This window comes from Martes martes, assembly GCF_963455335.1.
Source record: "Martes martes genome assembly, chromosome: 5".
NCBI lineage: Eukaryota > Metazoa > Chordata > Mammalia > Carnivora > Mustelidae > Martes > Martes martes.
The window spans coordinates 86,467,168-86,492,251 of NC_137892.1; the positions used below are offsets into that span (position 1 = coordinate 86,467,168).

Sequence of the window (25,084 nt, forward strand, 5' to 3'; positions counted from 1 at the left end):
AGTAAAACTTACAAGTCTTAGTGACAAAGAGAAAATCCTGAAAACACCTCGGAACAAGAAGTTTGTAACATACAATGGTCGAAATATTAGATTGACAGCAGACTTATTCACAGAGACCTGGCAGGCCAGAAAGGACTGGCATGATATATTCAGAGCACTAAACGAGAAAAATATGCAGCCAAGAATACTATATCCAGCTAAGCTGGAAATAGTAGGAGAGATAAAATAGAAAGGAGAGAGAGAAAGCTTCCAGGACAAACAAAATTAAAAGAATTTGCAAACATCAAACCAGCCCTACAGGAAATATTGAAAGGGGTCCTCTAAGCAAAGAGAGAGCCTAAAAGTAACATGCAGCAGAAAGGAACAGAGACAATATACAGTAGCGGTCAGCTTACAGGCAATACAACGGGCTAAATTCATATCTTTCAATAGTTACCCTGAATGTAAACGGGCTAAATGTCCCAATCAAAAGACATAGGGTATCAGAATGGATAAAAAAACAAGATCCATTGATAATGCTGTCTACAAGAAACTCATTATAGACCCAAAGACACCTCCAGATTTAAAGTGAGGGGGTGGAAAACAATTTACCATGCTAATAGACATCAAAAGAAAGCCGGGGAGGCAATCCTTACAGCAGATAAATTAGATTTTAAGCCAAAGACTGTTATAAGAGGTGAAGAAGGACACTATATCATACTTAAAGGATCTGTCCAACAAGAAGATCTAATAATTTTAAAGATCTATGCCCCTAACACGGGAGCAGCAAATTATATAAACCAGCTCATCAACTGGTCAAATCAAAGAAACACATCGACAATAATACAATAATAGTAGGTGACTTTAACAACCCGCTCATTGAAATGGACACCTAAACAAAAGATCAACAAGGAAATAAAGGCTTTAAAAGACACACTGGCCCACATGGACATCACAGATATATTTAGAACATACCACCCCAAAGCAACAGAATACACATTCTTCTCTAGTGCACATGGAACATTGTCCAGAATGGATCACATCCTGGGTCACAAACCAGGTCTCAACAGGTACCAAAACACTGGGATTATTCCCTGCATATTTTCAGACCACAATGCTTTGAAACTGGAACTTAACCACAAGAGGAAAAGTTGGAAAGGACTCAAATACATGGAGGCTAAAGAGCAGCCTACTAAAGAATGAATGGGTTAACCAGAAAATTAAAGAAGAACTGAAAAAAATTCATGGAAACAAATGAAAATGAAAACACAACTATTCAAAATCCATGGGACACAGCAAAGGTGACTGGAGAGGAAAATATATAGCGATACAAGCCTTTCTCAAGCAACAAGAAAGGTCTCAAGTGCACAACCTAACCCTACACCTAAAGGAGCTGGAGAAAGAACAGCAAAGAAAACCTAAACCCAGCAGGAGAGAAATAATAAAGATCAGAGCAGAAATCAATGAAATAGAAGCCAAAGAACAGTAGAACAAATCAACAAAACTAGGAGTTGGTTCTTTGAAAGAATTAATAAGATTGATAAACCCCTGGCCAGACTTATCAAAAAGAAAAGAGAAAGGACCCAAATTAACAAAATCATGAATGAAAGAGGGGAGATCACAACCAACACCGAAGAAATACAAAAACTTAAGAATATATGACAAGCAACTAGACACCACCAAAGTTGACAATCTGGTAGAAATGGATGCATCCCTAGAGACATATAAACTACCAAAACTGAACCAGAAAGACATAGAAAATCTGAACACACCCATAACCAGTAAGGAGATTGAGGCACTCACCCAAAATCTCCCAACAAACACAAGCCGAGGGCCAGGTGGCTTCCCAGGGGAATTTAACAAACATTGAAAGAAGAATTAATACCTATTCTCCTGAAACTGTTCCAAAAAACATAAATGGAAGGAAAACATCCAGCATTACCCTGATTCCCAAACCAGAGAAAGACCCCATCAAAAAGGAGAATTATAGACCAAAATCCTTGATGAACACAGATGCAAAAATTCTCACCAAAATACTAGCTGATAGGCTCCAATGGTACATTAAAAGGGTTATTCACCATGACCAAGTGGGATTTATTCCTGGGCTGCAAGGTTGGTTCAACATCTGCAAATCAATCAATCAAGGTGATACAATACATTAATACATGAAAGAACAAGAACCATATGACACCCTCAATAGATGCTGAAAAAGCATGTGACAAAGTACGGCATCCTTTCTTGATCAAAACTCTTCAAAGCGTAGGGACAGAGGGTACATACTTCAATATCATCGAAGCCATCAATGAAAAACCCACAGTGAAAATCATTCTCAATGGGGAAAAACTGAGAGATTTTCCCCTAAGGTCAGGAACACGGCAGGGATGTCCACTGTCACCACTGCTATTCAACATAGTACTAGAAGTTCTAGCCTCAGCAATCAGACAACAAAAAGAAATTAAAGGCATCTGAATCGGCAAAGAAGAATCAAACTCTCACTCTTCGGAGATGATAGGATACTTTATGTGGAAAACCCAAAAGACTCCACTCCAAAACTGCCAGAATTCATACAGGAACTCAGTAAAGTATCAGGATATAAAATCAATGCACAGAAATCAGCTGCATTTCTATACACCAACAGCAAGACAGAAGAAAGAGAAATTAAGGAGTCGATCCCATTTACAATTTCACCCAAAACCATAAGATACCTAGGAATAAACCTACCCAAAGAGGCAAAGAATCTGTACTCAGAAAACTATAAAATACTCATGAAAGAAACTGAGGAAGACACAAAGAAATGGAAAAATGTCCCATGCTCATGGATTGGAAGAACAAATATTGTGAAAATGTCTATGCTATCTAAAGCAATCTATACATTTAACACAATCCCTTGCAAAATCCCATCAATTTTTTTCAAGGAAATGGAACAAATAATCCTAAAATTTATATGGAACCAGAAAAGACCCCGAAAAGCTAGAGGAATGTTGAAAAAAGAAAACCAAATTTGGCAGCATCAAATTCCAGACTTTAAGCTATACTACAAAGCTGTAATCACCAAGACAGTATGGTACTGGCTCAAAAACAGACACACAGATCAATGGAACAGAATAAAGAGCCCAGAAATATACCCTCAACTCTATGGTCAAGTAATCTTCCATAAAGCAGGAAAGAATGTCCAATGGAAAAAAGTCTCTTCAACAAATGGTGTTGGGAAAATTGGACAGCCACATGCACAAAAATGAAACTGGACCACTTCCTTACACCATACACAAAACCAGACTCAAAATGGATGAAGGACCTTAATGTGAGACGGAAATCCACCAAAAACTTTGAGAGGGACACAGGCAGCAAACTCTTCGACCTCAGCCTCAGCAACTTCTTCCTAGGAACATCGCCAAAAGCAAGGGAAGCAAGGGCAAAACTGAACTATTGGGACTTCATCAAGATCAAAAGCTTTTGCACAGCAAAGGAAACAGTCGACAAAACCAAAAGACAACTGACAGAATGGGAGAAGATATTTGCAAATGACATATCAGATAAAGGGCTAGTATCCAAAATCTATAAAGAACTTATCAAACTCAACACCCAAAGAACAAATAATCCAATCAAGAAATGGGCAGAGGACATGAACAGACATTTCTGCAAAGAAGACATCCAGATGGCCAACAGACACATGAAAAAGTGCTCCACATCACTCGGCATCAGGGAAAATCAAATCAAAACCACAATGAGATACCACCTCACACCAGTCAGAATGGCTAAAATTGACAAGTCAGGAAATGACAGATGCTGGCGAGGATGTGGAGAAAGGGGAACCCTCCTACACTGTTGGTGGGAACGCAAGCCGGTGTAACCACTCTGGAAAAGAGCATGGAGGTTCCTCAAAAAGTTGAAAACAGAACTACCCTATGACCCAGCAATTGCACTACTGGGTATTTACCCTAAAGTTACAAATGTAGTGATGTGAAGGGGCACATACACCCGAATGTTTATAGCAGCAATGTCCACAATAGCCAAACTATGGAAAGAGCCTAGAAGTCCATCAACAGATGAATGGATAAAGTAGATATGGTATATGTATATACAATGCATACTATGCAGCCATCAAGAGAAATGAAATCTTGCCATTTGCAATGACATGGATGGAACTAGAGGGTATTATTATGCTTTGCGAATTAAGTCAATCAGAGAAAGACAATTATCCTATGATCTCTCTGATATGAGGAATTTGAGAGGCAGGGCTGGGGGTTTTGGGGGGCAGGGAAGGAAAAAATGAAAAAGATGGGATTGGGAGGGAGACAAACCATAATAGACTCTTAATCTCACAAAACACACTGAGGGTTGCTGGGCAGTGGGAGGGTAGGTATAGGGTGGTTGGGTTATGGACATTGGGGAGGGCATGTGCTATGGTGAGTGCTGTGAAATGTGTAAGCCTGATGATTCACAGACCTGTACCCCTGGGGCAAACAATACATTATATATTAATAAAATAAATAAATTATATGTTACTAAATAATTAAATAAATTATATGTTAATAAAAATAATTTTAAAAAGTTACAACCTAGTAAACCTAAACTCCACTTCTTCCAGAACCATGACCAAGTAGCAGAATCAGGATAAATCTATTTAGGCTTATAGGTCCATACTGAAAGATCTTAAAATACCATAAAGTTGGATGGATTCAAATATACTAGGCCACCAATTCATGTGACAGCATGATTCAAACAGCTTCCAGGAAAATAGTAGTAGAATAAGGAGAACCTATTACAGTGAATTTAATGGCAAAGATTAATAAACTTCTCTGTGTTCAAGGTTTGATTAAAAATCTGACGCAACACTTGGCATAAAATATGAAGACCAAAGCACTCTAATAAAATTTCAGAAAGCTCCTATCCTATACTATAAATGAAATTCAGAAAACTAATGGACACTGTGAAATAAGGCATCAGAATAAAAAGACACAGACTGAAATAATAAGCATGACTGAGAGGTATAGATGAAAACAGCTAAATAAGGAAGGTTAGCAAAGACACAGAAAGCCCAATTACAAAGTTAAAAGCTGCATTATAAACAGCAAGAAAAAAATATGAAGACCAATAGAAATTTAAATAAATGACATGGATGGGGGTACAAATTTGAGAATTTTTGCTAACATGCAAAGGATCAGGAGAAAAACTAGAAAGGTAAAAAATGAAGAAAAAAATTTTTTAGAAGATCAATAGTTGCAGAATAACAAGCAAAAAGAAAATTTATTTTCCTTTGGAAAAATATGTGTAAAAAGTCCATCATGAGACCCCAAAATGTAAAAAAGAATGACTATATAGTAATATTAAAAAGTAGTAGAGGGGAGAAATTTTCTTATTATATGGTTATTCATCCATCAGATAAGTATTTAAGGAAAAGGAGAGTTAGTTTCCATTTCACATAAATATATTCTTAATGAGATATAAAGAAAAGAAAAAGGTTTTGTAATCCTAGATGGAAAAGGCCTTTTAAAGCATAATTCATCTAGGAAAAGGACTGATTTCATAAAAGACTGGACGTTATAAAAATTTAAAATATTCGTAAAACAAAGCAAAAGTACCACAAATAAAGTTCAAGATAAATGACAAAATGCAAAAAAATACTGGTGATATAGTCTCCACATCTAAAAGATTATTACCATCAGAAGATGAATGTACCAATACAAAAATAGGCTAAGAACACAAAATCAGGCAATTCAGGAGAGAAGAAATATAAATCAGTAAGAAACACAGGGAGAATGTCCAACTTCACTCAGAACTACAGAAATGCAAAGTTAAATAAAAAAGAGATACATTGAAAATACACTTGTAATTTATATGCAAAAAAAAAAGTAATAAAGTGTATGGCAAGGCTGTGAGGTACAGGGCACTCTACAAACTGCTGACAGCAAATTTGTGCGATCAGTTAAGGGCCTTGAAAGCATGTATATACCTTGGGCCAGCGATTCAACATCTTCAAGCAAACCCTACGGAAATCATTCAATATGAATATATAACTTAAAAATGACAACAGCCAACATTTATTTACTAACATGTAAAGGCTTTCGGACTCAGCAACCCACATGCATCTTTCATTTAATTCTCACATTATTACAGAAGTAGGAGTTATTATTACAGATGATGAGACAGAAGACTAGACAGGTTTAAATAATTTGTGTAAAGTCAAATGGATAAGCAGTGGAAATGCAACTTGTCTAACTCCAAAACGCACGCTTTTAAGCTCTGCATCCCCTATGGGAACGTTTGCCTGAGTGCCTTCTAGAATGATGAGAAATTGCAATCAGTTTATGTAACCAAGAATATGGGATTAATTAAAAAGTTGTATCTACACAATACATGGCCAAAAAAAAAAAAAAAATATCACACTCTAGAAGAACTTGAATGAGATCAGAAAATAGACTGTCGTGTTACATGGAAAAAAAAAAAAACTATTAACAAGCAATATATACACACAGCGTGATTCCACCTTTATAAACATTTTATATTACAGAATATATTTTAACGGTATGATAAAATGGTCAATAAAGAATAAAGGTTATCTATGGTCTGCAAGACTTTCATTTTCTTCTTTCTACCTTCTTTCTCCAAATTTGCTATAATCACCACCCAACAACCTTTGATCAGAAAAAAAGTTATCTAAAAATAAATACAGAGATGTACAGGAAGAGAAAACAGACATACTGAACAAATCAGCATATAGATGATTTGTGTTAAAAAATGTTGAGCTAAAATTTGGGAAAATTTATCTTAACATTCAGGGGACAGGAAAAACAATAACACACACATGAAAGAGACTATTTCCAGGAATCTGCAAGTGTTCCTGAGAACTTTTCACTCTTCACAGATTAAGAAACCCCACTCTTAGGAGGAAGGGGATTTAGGGTAGCTCTTGGTAGGACACTAGCACCAGGCTACACAGCATGTACTAAAACATATTCTAGCAAGGTTTCTTAAGGAATTCTAATCAATAGAAGGAAAAAGTTCTCAAAGCACTGGCTCTTTTTTTTTTTTTTAAGATTTTCTTTCTTTTCCTTCCTTTCTTCCTTCCTTCTTTCCTCACAAAGAAAGAAAGAAAGAAAGGGAAAGAAAGAGAGTGCATGTACACTCAAGCAAGCAGAGGGGCAGTCAGAAGGAGAGGGAGAAGCAGGCTCCCCGCTGAGTAGGGAGACCAACAGGGGCCTCGGGACTTGATCCCAGGACCCTGGGATCATGACCTGAGCCAAAGGCAGACACTTAACCAAATAAGCCACCCGGGCACCCCTCAAAGCACTGGCTCTTAAGATACCTCTTCCAACCTCAAGTCCTCTAATGTACTAAGAGCATACAAAGTAAACTCAAAGTGATCAAAGGAAGTCTCTGGTTTTACTTAATTCTAATCCATACTTTCAATAATCAAAACTCACACTTTTACTTGTGAGAGGCTCTGAAAAATATAATTCATATCCTACACATTGCCTAGCACCTGAAAGGGCATCCAATCAATACAGAATAAAGAAATAGTGAAAGAATGATTCACACGCAGCCCAGCCACCTCAGCAAGAGGTTTTCCAGTGTAGGAGCCTTATTTGTTTTACACTCTAGGCTAACCCAGCCTAGTACCAATACCAGGAATTGAAGAAGAGGGCAGCATATTCACACAAGGGAAGAGAGACAGGGCTCTGCCTTCAGGTCTGGAGTCTTCCTGGTCTAAGAGGTGATTCCTCACTTCTAAGATCCAAACAGGTTACCTTAACTGGTCATGAGAATCATGATACCATTCTCCACTTTTGATGAGATCTTGCACTGTGGCCATCTCTCAGCTCCGGTTGAGCCTCAGTTTGGATGCTAGTCTATCTGTAATGTTCTCCTGGCAGAGGCAGCTGGCCTTGTGACTTTCAGCTGCTGGCTATTAGTTTTTCATGACATTTCGCAGATATTCATGATTATTTTGTCTGTCCCCAGGAAAACTGAGGAAGAGAACAGGACAAATATTTTGTTTGAGAGCCACTAAGAGTAGTGATTAAAACAAGACACCACACTTTGCTTAGCATAAACTAGTTCTTTTTTCTAGTAAACCCATCCAAAATGTCATATTTCTTTTCACTAGTATCACCTTACATAATAATCAGTCATCTTCGAAATCTCTCTACCCAATATCCAGTTGGTTACAAAGTCCTGTTGATTCTCTCCAATCATTTTGAGCCTTTTCCCTAACCTCAGAGCATCTACTTGGTCCAGCCCTGGGTAGCTACGCACTGCTTAATTATTGCAACTGTCTTCCTCCTCCATGTCTCTCCACATCAAATACATGTTCCCCATTGCTGCCAGTGCTACCCTTCTAAGACTAGTCTGATCTTGTTAAACCTGTGTTGGACATACTTTTTTTTTTTCCCTTTTAATCTCCCAGCAGCCATTATTTCAGGAAAGCTCTCCTCCAACAATCTTTTACTAATTCTGCTCAGTCCACAGCCTTCTATGGACTAACTCCCTCCCTATTCCACTTGCCACACTTCCCCAACATCATCGGAGATAGGTACAGAATCCAGGCTATCCAGATCCACCTGCTGTAGGTCATGTGGCTGCTCTGAGATTTAGAAATGAATCATGTGAACCATGCTGACCAAAGTCCTCCATGAACTGTCAAGAAAGATACTCTCTACTGAGTGACATAAGATTCACAAACTGTTGAGGCTGAACAATGTGGGACGGTCCCACAAAGGAAACAGCTGATATCAAGACAAGCAGAGATCACAGATAATGAGAAGCCAGAAGAAAGGAGTGGGAAAGGCTCCAACAAAGGTTCCTGTGTCATTGGAGCCACCACATCCTGCTATGCTTCTGCCATCTTGGACAGAGCAGTTGTGTGAGGAAATGAATGCCTCTTATTTTTCCTTTAAATTGTTCTGAATTGTCTTCTTGACACTGTGTGTGCAAAAGAGCCCTCACACATATAGCATCACTACTTAGAAACTTTTTGGGGGACGCCTGGGTGGCTCAGTTGGTTAAGCAGCTGCCTTCGGCTCAGGTCATGATCCCAGCGTCCTGGGATCGAGTCCCACATCAGGCTCCTTGCTCCGCGGGGAGCCTGCTTCTCCCTCTGCCTCTGCCTACCACTCTGTCTGCCTGTGCTTGCTCGCTCTCTCTCTAACAAATAAATAAAAAAAATTTAAAAAAAAAAAAAAAAAGAAACTTTTTGGGAGGTAGGGATGGGCAGAGGGAGAGGGACAGAGAGAATCTTAAGGAGGTTCCACGCTGCGCATGACAGGGCTCGGTCTCACGTCCCTGAGATCATGGTCTGAGCTGAAATCAAGAGTCAGAAGCTTAACCAACTGAGCCACTCAGGTGCCCCACTACAAACCCTTAATAGTGTCTTTTTCTTTTTCTGTAGGAAGTAAAACTCTCACAAACCTCTTAGCACAATATTCAAGTTCTTTGACAAAAGGGACCATCTTAACATTTCAGTTTTAACTCTCCTGATCCAGCCTCAAGCACTTTCAAATATTAAAATAATAATAATAAATTAGTACCTTCCACTATAGCCACCACTGACCCTACCTTCTGCCCCTCACGCTATTGCTCATTTCATGAATCTGAATTATACTCCTATTATCTCCTTCACTACTCAATCTTCCAGATACAGCTTATACTAGGTGCCAGCATCTTATTTTACATCACGAATCTCATGCATGCGTATCCCCCCCTACCAGACTCTTTGCGCACAAGGACTGAATCTTTTTAAAGTTTCTACGCTAGCACCTGACAGTCTGCTATGGCAAAGACATATACTCCAAACATTTGCAACTCTGATCAGAAATGAAAGACTGAGGGGCACCTGGGTGGCTCAGTTGGTTGAGTGGCTGCCTTCGGCTCAGGTCATGATTCTGGGGTCCTGGGATCGAGCCTCGCCTTGGGCTCCCTGCTCAGCAGAGAGCCTGCTTCTCTCTCTCCCTCTGCCTGCCACTCTGCTTACTTTGCTCTCTATCTCTCTGTCAAGTAAATAAATAAAATCTTAAAAAAAAAAAAAGAAAAGAAGTGAAAGACTGAGGGTTGATACCTGTTAAAATCTTAATTCTTCTATACATTACAATTTCTTAAAAATTCACCATGTCACTGTACAACCCAGCAATCGAACTTATGGGCAATTAATCCTGGAAAAACAAATTTATGTTCACATTTAAAGCCTGTACAGAACGATTTATAGCAGCTTTATTCCTAATTTACCCACATTGGAAACAACCCAGATGTCCCTCAACAGGTGAATGGTTAAACTATGTAATACTACTCAGCAATAAAAAAAGAACAAAGTATTGATACAACAACTTGAAAATATCTCAAGGGAATTATACTGAATGAAAAAAAAAAAGCCAATCCAAAAAAGATTACATATGATATGATTCCACTGAGATAATCTTGAAGTGACAAAATTAGAGAAATATACAAGAGATGAGGAGTCAGCAGGGGCAGGGAAGGAGGTGAGAGGCTAAGCAGATGGACCCTCGTGGTGATGACACTGTCCTGAATCTTGACTGTAATCATATCCTGGCTATGACCTCTTACTACAGTGTAGCAAGATGTTACTACTGGAGGACAGCGGGTAAAGGCACATATAACTATGTTTTATTTCTTACAACCGCATATAGACATAAAATTATCTCAAAATAAAAGTTTAATTTATTAAGAATCTAACCACACTGCAAATATGAACCATGAAGCAGATTCTCAGTGCAAGAGTACCTCACAAATAATCATACTTTCAAACAAAATATGTCACTGTGACTAGCAATAGGAAAGGGTTTGCAAACAAGAAGTAAGGAGTTCTCTAGGAAAACAGACAGAGAAGAGTCATACTGGACAATATGAGAGAGGAGATATCTTTACCTATGAAAACTATTTTTGGAAACTGGATGGCAGAACAAACAACAACAACAACAACAACAACAAAAACACCCCGACAAATATAACAAAAGAAGTATCCCTGCCCAGACAATGAGCAAGGACCCTAAGTGATAGTCCGTCTCTACAAGTGCACGGCTGGCCTTCCATGCGGATGAGTAACAGCCACTGATATGTGAAATCTGATCTGTTTGCCATTTAAATCCATGTGACTCACTGAAGCTGGCTGCATTCTCATCTAAAAATATAGGAAATCTGCAGCCTAAGCAAATTGGCTCATTGACTCATGGGGTTTTGATTCAAACACTACATATTTGGAGATAGTGTTTTTATATTTATATCAGCTAGCTGTAGGGGAGGTTCTGTTCCTCAAACAACAGTGTCTAGGTAGAAATCTAGATGCAAAGAGGATCACAAAAATTATCTGCTTATACACATGTAATCAGGCAGTCACGTGACACCTTTTTGGTAACAGGGAACATGGCATCTGAAGTGCTCTGCAAGCTAGAAGGATGCCCTTCCTTGGGCATCGGGTGTGCCCCACCAAATGCCTGTCTCCAAAGAGGGCTGTGGAGTCATAAGCTATTAATGACAGAGTAGGGTGTGGTGGTCACATGAGTGACTGAGCACCACTTGGGCTGGCAGCGGCTGAGTCTACAGAGGGTGTGGTGCCTTGGCCCTGCCATTTTTGTTTTGTTTTGTTTTGTCCAGTCCCACTAAGTATCTCTTCCAGTAATGCCTACAGCCATAAAAATTGGTGAGTGGGGCAGCTGATTTCTGGGCGTTCCCTCTTGGACACCCAATTCCTTCCCAAGAGGCTGCTCATACTCACAGAACTAGTGACTTTTCAGAGCGACCCCCTCGACCCCATTGGGACCTGCCCGGCACAGTCACTGCTGCACTCACCCATCAGGACACTGAGTAGCTTCTGCACTCTGGAATTGACCCCCACGATTCGGTAGAGCCCTTGTTCATTGATCCCTGAGAAGAAAAGCAGTGATGATTTAATTAGAGGCATGTCAGAACACAAGTCAAGCCAACCCAGCCAGATGCACTTTTTTCATTTTCTCCGTCCTTCTAAAACCCACTCTAATTAAAGTCCCCTGTCACTCAGCTCTGCTCTTAGCAAAGGAGTGGGATTTGGTGCAGCTGTCTAGGATTTCACGGGTGTGCTGCACACTTCAGCCCTTGTGTTAGTTCAGTTCAGTCAACAGAGAGGAAAGAAACCTTCCTCTTCTCTTGCCAAATGTAGCATCTGAAGTTTTAAAAGATGCCAAACATATACTTTTAAATAAGTTGCATTAAACCAAATTTTTAATTTAAAAAGCCAAAACTGACATGATATAAATTTCATACTATAGGAAAGAATAAATGCTTTACAATCTATTTTCAAACACAGAATAAAAATATAGAGGTGTGAGAGGATTTTTAATTTTGGACAACGTTCACCAAGACTTAGAAATGAGGAAATCCATTTATTTGTCATGTAAACATTCTTCATGAAGAAAAATGAAAATTACCTTCATTCAACCCAAGTAAATGTGCAGCTGAACTAGAAGAGAATTACCTCCAAACACCCAAAAAAACAAAAACTAAGTCACCTCAGTGGTTTTTTTCATTTAAGTTAAGCAAGGATTGCTTAATCCTTAAGCAAGGATTAGATCACCACTATACCATTTACAAAAAGAGACCTTTTAGACCAAGTGATTGGAAATGATTTTTCTGTTTAGCACTAGGCCCACCAAACCTGATACTTCTCAACTAAGTGGTCTTCTGCTTCCCATCTTATTACCCTGATGTCCATTTCCCAATCAGCAACCAAAATGAACTTCTTTAAGTATGTATCAACTCAAATCCTCTCTTTACTCAAAACCTTCCAATGGCTTCCCATTGCATTTAGGCCACAATCAAAATTTACTGTGGCCCACAAGGCCCTGAAGGATTAAGCATTGGCCCACGTCTGCATGATCAACCACTTTCACTCTGCTCTAGCTACACTGGCTTTCCTATTTCTCCAACACACCAAGCTTGTGCACCCAAATCACAGCCTCTACACAGCTGTTTCCTTCCCCTGGAACATGCTTCTCCCAGATCTTTTTATCATTCAGGTCTCAACTGAATTGCAACCTTTTCAACCTACGGCATCCCATGACCAACCCTACCGGTGGGTCCCCTATCCTCTTTTCTTTGTAGTAAGTAACAATATGTGAAATTCTCTTTCTTTTTTAGTTTCTTCTTTGTTGTTCTCCCTACAGTTATGGTATAACCTCTATGTACAGTGATTCTGTCTTCTTTACCATTATAGCTCCCGTACCTAGATCAGCACGCAATAATGACATAATGCATAAAACACTGAATTATACTCCAGGGCCACTACTTTGGGACCAAAACAAAATTTCCTGGAAGAAATTTGGGAAAAGGCTGATTCTACAATGTCTCCAACCAGGCCTTTGTAGAATTAAGGAATAAAAAGAAGTGGTCTAGAATGATAGGATTCTATAGCTAAAAAGGATCTGTAAAAGCATGTGCATCAGCCTCCATGGCTTGGGGACTAGGACACTGTGGTCTAAAACTAAGGGATGGGCCCCAAGCTATTCAATAGCAGAACCATTATTCAGTAATATTGTGGCTTAAAGGGCTTGTCTTTTCTGAAGTGTCTCTACTTCTTCTGTCTTTGACCTTTCCTGGAACTGGATACAGTCCTGTCTCCTGCTGGATGATGATTAACAAACCCTAGAAAATATGGGAGGTCTGTTCACCTCTGGTCACCACAAATAATGGATATGCATACATGCATTCCAGTAGGAAAATAACCACTTCCTTCAAGTATTTATGCTAAAATGGCATTTAACTCACATTGCCTTCTTTTCCTTTTTGTGTCAAATGAAAACTTTCCCCCAAGTTAAAACATATCATTTTCATCTTCCTTTTAGATCAGGAAGGGACAAAGAGGCAGAGGCTAGGACACCAAACCACTAGTGACCTTATTCTTCCTCTACTACTTACTATGTATATTTTCTGGCTTTATATCATAAAAAGCTGTCCTCCCGAGCCACTGGTCTGCCTTTATCACAGACTCTGTGAAGGGTTTTAAATAATTACATTTCCCTACTGGTTTGGCCGCTGAGAACAGAGACAAACAGGTGACCCACCTCAGGCAAGTGGATGAATTTCACAATGGAGGGGAGAAGATTTTTGTTTTGAACTTACTTTTGGCTGCATTTTTAGTATGCCTCTACTTTTGTTGACCCTGTACCTCTTATTCCTCATTCTTTCCTCTTAGAATGAACAGAAAATTTAAAAGCCTGTTGAAAAGCTATCTTAGTAACAGACAGCTTAAAAATTCAGAAACTGCAGTTAAGGCAGGTAGATAAATCAAAGGAAGACAGAAAAAAAAGCTGAGAGCCCCACTGACAACACGAGGATACCTGTGCATATGCGGATCTCCCAGAATGGGTTCATACTGTGCAGGCTGTTTCATAACTTTCATTTTTCACTTAAATATGCAATAATGAAAACTCTGCATATCAATAAATGTATTTTCCTACAGTTTTAGTGATTCATAGCTTTTTACTGCATGGATGTACCACTGGTGATTCAACCAATTTTTAAAACATTTGACCAGTTTCTACTTTTCACTTTAACACCATTGTGTAAACAGCTTTGTGGCTCAATCTGACTGTGTCCTTATTTCCTCCAGATCAATTCCCAGAAATCTCACCTATTCCTACTTTGTATTCTCTGGCTGTTATTCACTTCTCTTTGAAAGCTGCCTTAACTCTTTATTTAAGGAAGGTGTAACAGAAATAAGAAAACATTTTAAAAATCTTAGCACACATTAAAATAACTACTTTGGAAAGAACACTTTTGACCGGGTAAGAAGGGTGGCTTATACAGTTAAGATTTTTTTCATCCCTCTCTATTCAATGCTCTATAGGCCTTATAAAGATATTTATGTTTCTTAACTAATAGAGTTATGGATCTTGCTTTAAAAGATAAAACTTCTCTCAATCAAGTGAAAAAGACTAGCGGGTTGAGAGGCTGTGGAATACTAAGACTCACATCTTTAACAATGGTTCAAACTAAATCCACAGCAAAGAGAGTTAACAGCTTTTCAGGGGTACCAAAGACCAAAGCACTCAAAGCTCCCAACTGCTGTAACTGAGATATCTCCTTTGGGGCAACATCTGAGGAGGGAATGGAGACCACTGGGATGAATCAGCTTCCCTGGTTCTCAAAGTCCTGCTCCTACAGACCCAGGCCCAACAGGCAGGGCCTGGCTACAGCACTGCTACAGGAAACCAGGGGCCTGACCCCTTCTACCCACCTGGATAGTAACCAGGGACTGGCTTTTCAAAGCGTGGTTCTTACCCTGCCATCCACAGACCCCAGGAGTCCACTAGAGAATTCAGAGTGTCAATGAACTTAGGCAGGAAAACAATTACACCTTTGCTTTTATGACCTTGTCACTGAAATTAAACATTTCCTTCCATTATGATAGAAGCAATAAATCACAGTGTTATCAATACCTGTGACTTGTTCAGAAATCAGTTGTTTTCATAACACATTGCAACTTTTATAGACATCTTGAAATATCATGACAGTTAACCCTTGATCAACACAGATTTGAAATACACAGGTCTACTTACACAAGGATTTTTTCAATAAACACAGTATAGTACTATAAATGTGCTTTATGATCTTTTGCCATTTTCTTTTCTCTAGCTTACTTTATTGTAGTATTACAGTATATAATACATGTAACATACAAAAACATGTATTAATTGATTGTTTATGTTATTTGTCAGGCTTCTGGTCAACAGAAAGCTGTTAGTAGTTGTTTGCAGGGGAGTCAAAAAATTAAATGCAGATTTTCAACTGCACAGGAGGGTAGGGGGTCAGGACCTCAAACTCCCACATTATTCAAGGGTCAACTGCATTTCCAAGTTATGCCAGTTATCAGGCCCATGTCTATTTCTTATTATTTAAAGTGGCAATAAAGAAATACATGTACTATTACATCACAACTGAATTCCAGTAATTAGACTTATTATCCTATGTATTTGACATGTATGTCTTTAAAACATTCTACCAATCAGCCAAAGAGGTTGATGACACCAAATCAGCTGAGAGCGCCTGCTTCAGAGCAACACAACTGATGGAAACACACCAACAATGGCACTTGGGGAGTTAATGAGTCACTTAAAATCGGGAAACAGGTAGCAGGTCTGACGCCTCACCAGATGCGTGACCTTCACTGAGAACAATGCCATCTGTTGAATGACCTTACCTCTGGTTTCCACAGCGTGGATGCATTTCCTGATTATGCTGAAGCCAATGCTGTCCAACTGTGCAGCTGAAAGAGGAAGAGAAGGGCAGTCAAGTTGCTGGCCATGCACACCAACCTCAGACAAGGCCTGACAGACCCAGGATCAATCAGTCCCATGGTATGGCCACAGATAAAAATGATTTTTAAAAAATCAGCTGGCATTCACTGAGAGACTACCATATGCCAGGTACAGTTCTAACTGCTTTGTTTATATTATCTCATTTATTTCTCATGGTTACTCTGCTAGGTTATCCTCTATGTATAGCTGAAGACACTATAGCACAGGGTGATGTGAACTTTACCAAAAGAATAAGTAGGCATCCTTTAAATCACTTGTTCTGTCATTGCCAGGAATGGCAGGACTAACTGCTTCCCGGTCTCCTTCAAAGAGCATAAATTAAGTGGCACAATAAATGTTAGGTAAGTGCTTTACATAGATTATCTCAGTTAATCCTCACAAATCCTCTAGGCTGATACTATCATTAGCTCCATATTACAGATGAAACAACTGAGTTTGGCAAAGCTAAATGTCTTGACCAAAGCCGCAGAGCTAATAGATGGGAGACTCACTCCTGAGCCTGTGGAGACCTAACTGCCCTAAATATGACCCCGAATTAAAGACAGAAGTCAATCCTGCTCAGGTGATTAGAAAAGAAGGAAAAAATGGTAAAAAGAAAAGTGACCTAGAGGAAAAGAAAAGCAGCCTAGAACACAGAAATTATCTGATGAATAAGGATAAGGCAATAGAGCCAGCCTGTGTGTTACCAGTCAGCAAGTAGTAAGAGTTCTCCAACGGCTACAAACCCCACTAATGTGACCCAGAAAATTAATGATCACATAGCAGCAACATTTTGCACAGCACAGAACCAATTTCTAACCCGGCAGTGAGGCTGGGAACCCACCAAGATTCATCTCCAGGCTTTGATTACCCAGTGAAAAGATGTGGATGGTAATCGTTAAGAATGGGTTCACTTTTTGAGCACCTTGGGACATCAGGGCAAGACATTCTACAAACTCATGGGTCACAGTGGAGAAGAGAATGGTAGAAAGTAGGAAGGGAAGTGTTTTTAAATAATTTGTCATCATCCTGGGCAAGAAATAAACTTGTAAAAATATGAGAACTGCACAGAACCTGAACTAATCCAAATAGAACCTTTCTCAAAAAAAATTTTTTTTAAGTTTTCAATTTTAATTCTGGTGTAGTTAACATACAGTGTGTTATTAGTTTCAGGTGTACAATGTAGTGATTCAACACTTCCACACATTATCCAGTGCTCATCACAACAAGGGCACTCCTTAATCCCCATCACCTATTTCACCCATCCCCAACCCCCACCCACCTCTCCTCTGGTAACCATTAGTGTGTTCCCTATAGTTAGAGTCTGGGTTTTTTTGGTTTGTCTTTCTTTTTTTTTAATCCTTTGTTTCTTAAATTCCACATCAGTGAAACCATATGGTATTTGTCTTTCTCTGATCTATGTGCCTTAGCATTTTACTCTCTAGTTCCATCCATGTTGCTGCAAATGTCAAGATTTCATTCCTTTTTATGGCCATATAATATTCCATTGTGTTATATATGTGTGTGTGTGTGTGTATACACACATATACATATATGCCATATCTTCTTTACCCATTACTCTATCGATGGACACTTGGGCTGCTTCCATAATTTGGCTACCATAAATAATGTTTCAGTAAACATAGGGGTGCACCTTGCTCTAATTCTTTATGCATATGAGTGAACTTACATTCAATGAAGATAAAAATCCTTAAGAAAATCACTGAGTTCCTCAAACTAAAAAGGAATTCTGATTTATTAAAAATTCTTTTCAAAAGAAACAAAATAAGTCTTATTCTTATATACATACTTACCACTTACTGATATTTAATGTAAACACATCTGACCTCTAGGATAGTCAGTAAAGTACCAGAAATGAGGAAAACAGTATGTTTCTTCCTGGAGACTACCTGCTATACAAACCACTGCTCTTATTCTCTTAAAGCTATAGGGAGTTTACTAACTTATTCTCATGCTTTTTCTAGCATAAACCAAGTATTGACTCTGCAAATCACGTATACAGAGCTTTCTGACTCCAAGCTGCAAGTCAGATTGAAATCGATGTCCCAAATGAAACTCAATCAACTCATGCCATAGACGTTTCCCAAATTTAATAACAAACTATGATACACAGGCCAAACACCTGTTAAAATCTAGGTAAAGATTATCTAAAATAAGAGGTGTTTTTTTTTAAAAGATTTTTATCTATTTATTTGACAGAGAGAGATCACAAGTAGGCAGAGAGGCAGAAAGAGAGAGGGGGGAATCAGGCTTCCTGCTGAGCAGAGAGCCCAATGCAGGGCTCAATCCCAGGACCCTGAGATCATGACCTGAGCCGAAGGCAGAGGCTTAACCCACTGAGCCACCCAGGCGCCCCTAAAATATGAGTTTTACTGAGATATAATTCACATACCCTAACATACACCCATTTAAAGCTCAAAAGTTATTGGTTTCTAGTATACTTACAAAGTTATGAATCAGGCACCATTATTTGATTCCATAACATTTTCCTTTTCTTCCACATAAAAGTTCATACACATTAGCATTCACACCCTATCCCCCACCTTCCATCATTTCCTTAAAATAAGTCATCTGTTTTCTGTCTCTATAGATTTGCCCATTTTAGGCAAGTCATATAAAAAGAATCATATACTACCATAGTTTTTTTGTGTCTAGTTTCTTTCACTTGGTATACTGTTTCCTGGAGTCATGTATGTTGCAGCATCAATATATCATTCCCTTTTATGAGTAAGTAATATTCTACTGTCTGGATATACCACCTGTCATTTATCCATTCATTGATTGTTGTTTCTACTTTCTGGTTGCAAAATGCAGCTAGGAACATCTGTGTACAAGTCTTTGTGTGGACATCTATGTTCACTTCAGTATATACCTACAAATGGAATAGCTGGATTAAATGGTAACTCTATGCTGAACTTTTTGAGGAACTATTAAGCTGCTTCCCAAAGTGCTGCACCACTGTGCATTCTCACCAGCAATGTATAAGGGTTCTTATTTCTCCACATCCTCCCCGATATTTGTCATTGTCTTTTTTTATTATAGCTTTTTTAGTGGGCGTGAAGTGTATCTCACTGTGGTTTTGATTTGCATTTCCCTAGTGACTAATGATGTTGGGCATCCTTTCATGTGCAGGGGAGGATATTCATTCCTTTATACAGTAATCAGAATAGAGCCTACTGGAAACTATTTGTCAGAGGGAAATTATTTTTTGTACTTAAGGAGGTTTCCAAAACATTCACAACTGTGATTCAATAGTCAGTTGAAGCTTTTTAGTTCTTCTTTTGAGAGGTGATTAACATAATTTATGCACAGGGGTGATAGTCAAAAAAGTTCAGGAGAGAAAGAACCACCATTTTGCACTTTCCTCTGGGGCACTACTGGGACTGATTCCAAACTTGGATGCTCTAAGAGTACATTTGCAGCCTGATCTTGTTCTATGCATTGATCAACGTCTATCTTGGACAAAAAGTATTTTGCTCCCTTTACCTCATAAACAGTGGTAAAAGTTTTGGAAAGTTGAAATAACCTGGCAGCTGACAATGACAACCCCAGTGGCCAAAAGATACCTGCTCATAAAGCCATCAGCATAACTAGCAGATGGGCAGAGCCAGAGATAGACCTGCAAGTCCAAGTGAGTTCTTGAACCTTTCTGTGTTTGACTCTAAGAAGCAAGATCCTTTCCTAGGTAAGTAATAGCTAGTGGAAAAGAATGCAATGGAAACTTCCAAGTATATCCAGAAAAAACCTGAATTCCATTAACCTACATTAATTACCATTACTTCTTTTAGAAATTAGCAAAGCAAACTGCCCCCACCTCCCGAAATCTCTTAGCAATTCTCCTTTGGTTTTTCCCAACATTACTAAGTTCTTTCATTTGTTTTAAGCCTGCTAACTCCTTTTCTTGAAATAAATCTTACACAGATGTTACACATAAGGGCATTACACATTACACATGTAACACAGTATTAGTATATATTAGTTGTCTGTGTTCAAAAGTATAACACATTTACATATTACCAAGTCAAAGAGAGTTCAAGGTAACTCTGTCGGCCTCTAGTTGTTCAAGTTGCATTCTGATGTAATTATTACCGTTTTAGAGGCAGATAACACAGTATTCAGAAACGGAATTCATAGCAAACAACAGTTTCCAAAAAGGAACTCATGACACAGAGTTTAACAATCATTGCTCTAAGTCTCTAAACTGCAACTGGAACAATTATCACATTGCCTGCTGTCCTGGTACATCCCTGTTTCTCTCTGTGTCTCTAAGGCTACGTCACCCACAAGCATGAACGCTCACACACACACATACACATACAAAGAAGTCTGACTTCTATTCTCATCAACTTGAACTCCCCACTGATGTCATGATTAGGTTACTAATGATTAACAACTGCATTATTATTTAGCATGTAAGAGTACTACTAATGTGATAGTGATTATAGTGCATATATAACTAGAGATCATTAGTTCTGATCTCTGCCCAGCAGATACATAATCTAAGTTAATTGAGATCCCTCTGCTGAAAAGCAAGTTCCCACTAAAAGGTTTAGAACATGATCACCACCGAACAGAGTTTGCTAATGACAGAAAAAGTCTGAGCAGCCTGCCAGATGGACGCGGCTGTCCTTAATCCCCTGAAGCAGGTGATTCAGCTCTTTTACTGGGCCAAGGCTCAGAAAAGGTCAGGGATTTATTTGCAATTTCTGTATCCTTGTAATCTCCAGGAATAATCTCTCATTAAATATCTACTAGACTTGCATTATTCCCTTAATTTGACTTGCAATGAGGTGGTGCAGGACCAGTAGCTCCTATGCCTGTCATCCACTGTCTTGCAGCTAAGGCCCGAACTGGCTTCTCTTCCATCCTCAGCCTCAACTTCAACTCTGCCCAGGATTCTGCAGCAGACAGCCCAAACAGCTTTCATATGATGACTGTCAACAGAGCTCACACCAAATACCCAGGTTAACCCGGCAAGTTAGAAATGTACCACCATCTTAATTTTCATTCCAACTTTGAAGCCTTGTTTGTCTCCTTTTAGAAGAAGGTCACACAAACCTATTTTCTCCAAGTTCTGTGGAGAACACAAGAACATTGAGAGTTGGGCTGATGCTCAGTTAGCTTGGAGGGACTTAGTGCAGAAGAGGGAAGAGGATGCTTGGCAGACCACTGGAGTTTGCACTATTATGCCTAGGGTACAAACTCTAAGAACAGGGAGGCAAGTTAAATCCAGGAGCAAAAAGTTTTACTGCAAAGGGCTTGAAACAACAACATACTATATAAGGTTCATCTAACGATGCTCTTGCCTAAAAAGAGGAGGCTGGTGGCCAGGTGGCCAAATGCTACCTCACCTGAGATGTTTTCCCTGGCTCTTTTCACCTTGAAAGAAAATGAGGTGTGTAGGTGGTATAAAACCCTTTGCACTCCTCCTTTCTTACCCTCATATCCAAATTATCACCAGGTCCCTCAATTTCATCTAGTCTCTCTATCTTCACCACCACCATCCCAGTCCTGGCCTCCATCATCTGTCACCAGGACTTGTTATGATGATCACCTAACTGGCGTCTTCACACGTCCCACGGCTCCTTCTAGTCTATCCTCTACATTGCAGCTGCCTCCCCTAATCTGGACAAAACCAGATCATGTGCCCTCCCTGTTTAAAATCTCTCAATGGCACCCAACTGCTCTTGGGAGGATAACCCGAATCCTTAGGTTTCACAAAACCCTGCACGGTCTAGCCCAGTCTGCCTCTTTCACACTACCCCTCCAGACCTAAGCATCCTATCATAGGGCCTTCAAAGCACCCAACTGACCATACTTTCTCTCCAGCCTTTGAACATACTGTGGATTTCACTTGGAAGCCCACTGGCCAAAGCAACTGCAAATCCTCAGTCTCTCCTCAAGTGTCAATTCCTCAAAAAGGCCCTCCTGATCTCTCCATCTGGTTTACGTCCTCACTGCAACTTGGATATAGCACTATCAACTTCTCCTTCAGAGTATGTAACATAATTGTAAGTTTACATTTATTTCTGTGATGTTGCTGACCAAACCAGGTTTGCATTCATGAAAGCAATGGTGCATGTATATCTTTACGCATTTGTTTTATTCAATACTCTATCTCTACCTTTCACTGTCTACTATGTTGGCCACTAAATATGATGGGGAGGGTCACTAAGGAACATGTGGTATAGTAAAAATGACCTTTCAAATTCCAATTGTTATAAACCCTACAAAAGTAGATGAGTTATTTAAGCTCTGGTGCCTAGATTTTTCATCTTTTGGGAAGACATAAATGTTAAATAAAGATATGAATGGCCTGACCTACCTACTTTCTTCCTATATCAGCACAAAGTGGTATTACCACCTAATAGGACAGCCCCAAGAATGAGTTAAAAAGAAAGGAAAAAAGAAAGGTGTGCCAGCCAAAACATAAATCGAAGACAAAACCAAGTTCTGGTTTTCCAGTACACTTGTAGAAATCCTCTGCTTGTCCATCAAGGCATTATCATCACCAAACTGTATGTGGCATGAAGCTGTGGCTGGTGAAAACAGAAGGTGTGGGGGTTCTCTCCACGTCATACTGTCTAGGCCATCTATATAATCAGACAGGCCTGAGGTCAAGGAAAGCCGTAGAAAATAAGAACATTCTCCCCTACAGCTCTGTGCTACCCAACAGACCTCATTCTGCATGTCCAGGAGCCCCTTTACTAAAAATCACTGACCTGCTCTTGCCCTATGCCAGTCCTTAGTACTCAAAACATCAAGAAATTTGGCAATAAGTAGCCAAATCACTAATTCTGAATGGAAGGGACCTTTCCACACCACAGGTTGACTGATGGACATACAGTGTGTGAAAACAACCCTCTGGGACACATCCACAAGTTACCCAATTCATGCTTCCTGGGAATTCTAACAAAGCTCAGAAGAAAAATCCTTTTCCAAAAGAGGAACTAATCTCCTGAATTAGTCTTAACACACATTAGAACACATTACCCATTTTCTTAAAGGTGGTATTCAACAGGTTTTTTTTTTCCTAGCCTAAAACCCTTTCCCCAGGAATCTTACTCAACTTTCCTTTCATTTAAAAAAAAAAAAAATCTTTCAAGTTTTTTGTAGGACAAATGGAATTTGCTGGAAGTGCTGGATGTCTGCATAAAAATAAGAGAAATGAGAGGTAAATTAAGTTACTTCCCCATTTTTAATGTGGATGGATGCAGGAAACTGTCTGGAATTACTATGAGCAGGCCACCATTTCAGGGACAGCTCCATGGGCATGTTCTCACCTCAGAAATTTACTCAATTTCGCGAGTGCTTTGCTCTTTAAAGTCTGGCCTACCTCGCTCACTCTGAATTTAATCAATTTCAACACCATTAAAAGCCATGAAAAGAAACACCCACATTGAATTAAATACCAAATCCATCTGGAGAATAGCTTTCCAATTGGCTCACACACTCCAAGGGGCTCAAGTCCTTCCTCCTAATCATGTGAAGACCCAGAGTTGCAAGGGCTTCGTGGCTGTGGTCCCTTGGAAAACAGTCTTCATAGTGGTAGTTTGGAAACTTCCAGTGGCACTGGGAAGTTGGCCAATTGCTTCTCAATTATCCAGGTGTGAATTCCCTACTTTGGGGACTACCAATGGCCAGATCTTAATTCCAGTTCAGCTCCCCAAAACCCTATACCCTATTCTACTCTGTCCTATACTCTGGTCCCCAGCTATATACATTCAGGGAGTGTGGACTAGCTTTAATATTAACTGAAGTCACGCAGACATAAGTGGTATGTACTGGAAAGAGAATGATAAACTTTCAAGCCAGACACACCTGGATTAAACTCTGGTCTCTGCCACCTCTGACTGGTATGATCATAGGAAAGGTGTTTCACCCTAGACTCTTAACCTTCCTCTTCTGTAGAGTGGGGAGAATTCACCTAGGTGTTCAAGGGTCAAAGGAAATGTATACTGACTTATTTGGTATTTCAAAAAATGGTCATTAGCAGTATTATCAACATTTGAATCAAACTTTCTGGTTGATAAAACATTTTTTATACCCAAGTTCATGTTATCCCCATAATAATCCCATGGGGCAAATACTGTTACTGTTCTTACTAATAACTTCTTGCTATGTTTCCACACTAATGAGCTCAATAATATCTTACTGCTTATAGAATATATTAAAATATTGTAACTTAACTGATTTTCCCAATGTATCTGATAAGCCTTTATGATTAGAAAAGCCAGGCTCACAATGTTAAGTGGTAACAATGACAGCAAGAGCTAACGCCAGCTGAACAAACTGCACTGCTCTGGGCTAAGCACTTAAATGTACCATGTCCTCATCTGTCGTCCCCCCTATTATGTAGACAAGAACTCTTGACTCGGGTGAGGTTGAGGAAATTCTCGTAAGACTTTGGCCTTAATGAGTGCTAGAACCAGGACTGTAACTCAGTCTGACTCCAGAGCTCATCCTTCATCCACTCCTACTCTTCAGCTCAAGTTCACATGACTAGTCAGACAGGGACGGGGGGGGGGGGGTGCTAGGGATCATGTTTTCTGGAGTGTTCCCTTTCTACTCCAGGAGGAGCTCTCAAATCTAGTGGACAAGAGAAGGAGGAGCACGCTTGTTGCCAAGCGCATTGTGGGCACCCTCCCACAGATTATAGTCCAATAGGTTTGAAAAGCATGCTTGGGATAACAATGCACTGTACGCCAACCAATTAAAACTAGTGTTACTAAAGACTAACAGAAATTATTGTTGACTTTTAATTAGCTATTAACATCCATATCACAGTTCCTATCTGATAATAG

General features: G+C 39.4%; 1 protein-coding gene across 5 annotated transcripts in view; it reads right to left on the minus strand.

Moving 5' to 3' along the window:
* Window positions 1-25,084, minus strand: part of ARHGAP26 (Rho GTPase activating protein 26) — a 437,763-nt gene that overhangs the window by 172,424 nt on the left and 240,255 nt on the right. For all 5 annotated transcript variants that reach the window (XM_080803878.1, XM_080803877.1, XM_080803876.1 and 2 more), the window contains exons 13-14: window positions 16,163-16,228; window positions 11,779-11,853 (exon numbers count right to left, since the gene is read on the minus strand). In XM_080803878.1, the coding sequence (XP_080660004.1) occupies window positions 11,779-11,853; window positions 16,163-16,228 (141 nt within the window). The remainder of the gene's footprint in view (window positions 1-11,778; window positions 11,854-16,162; window positions 16,229-25,084) is intronic.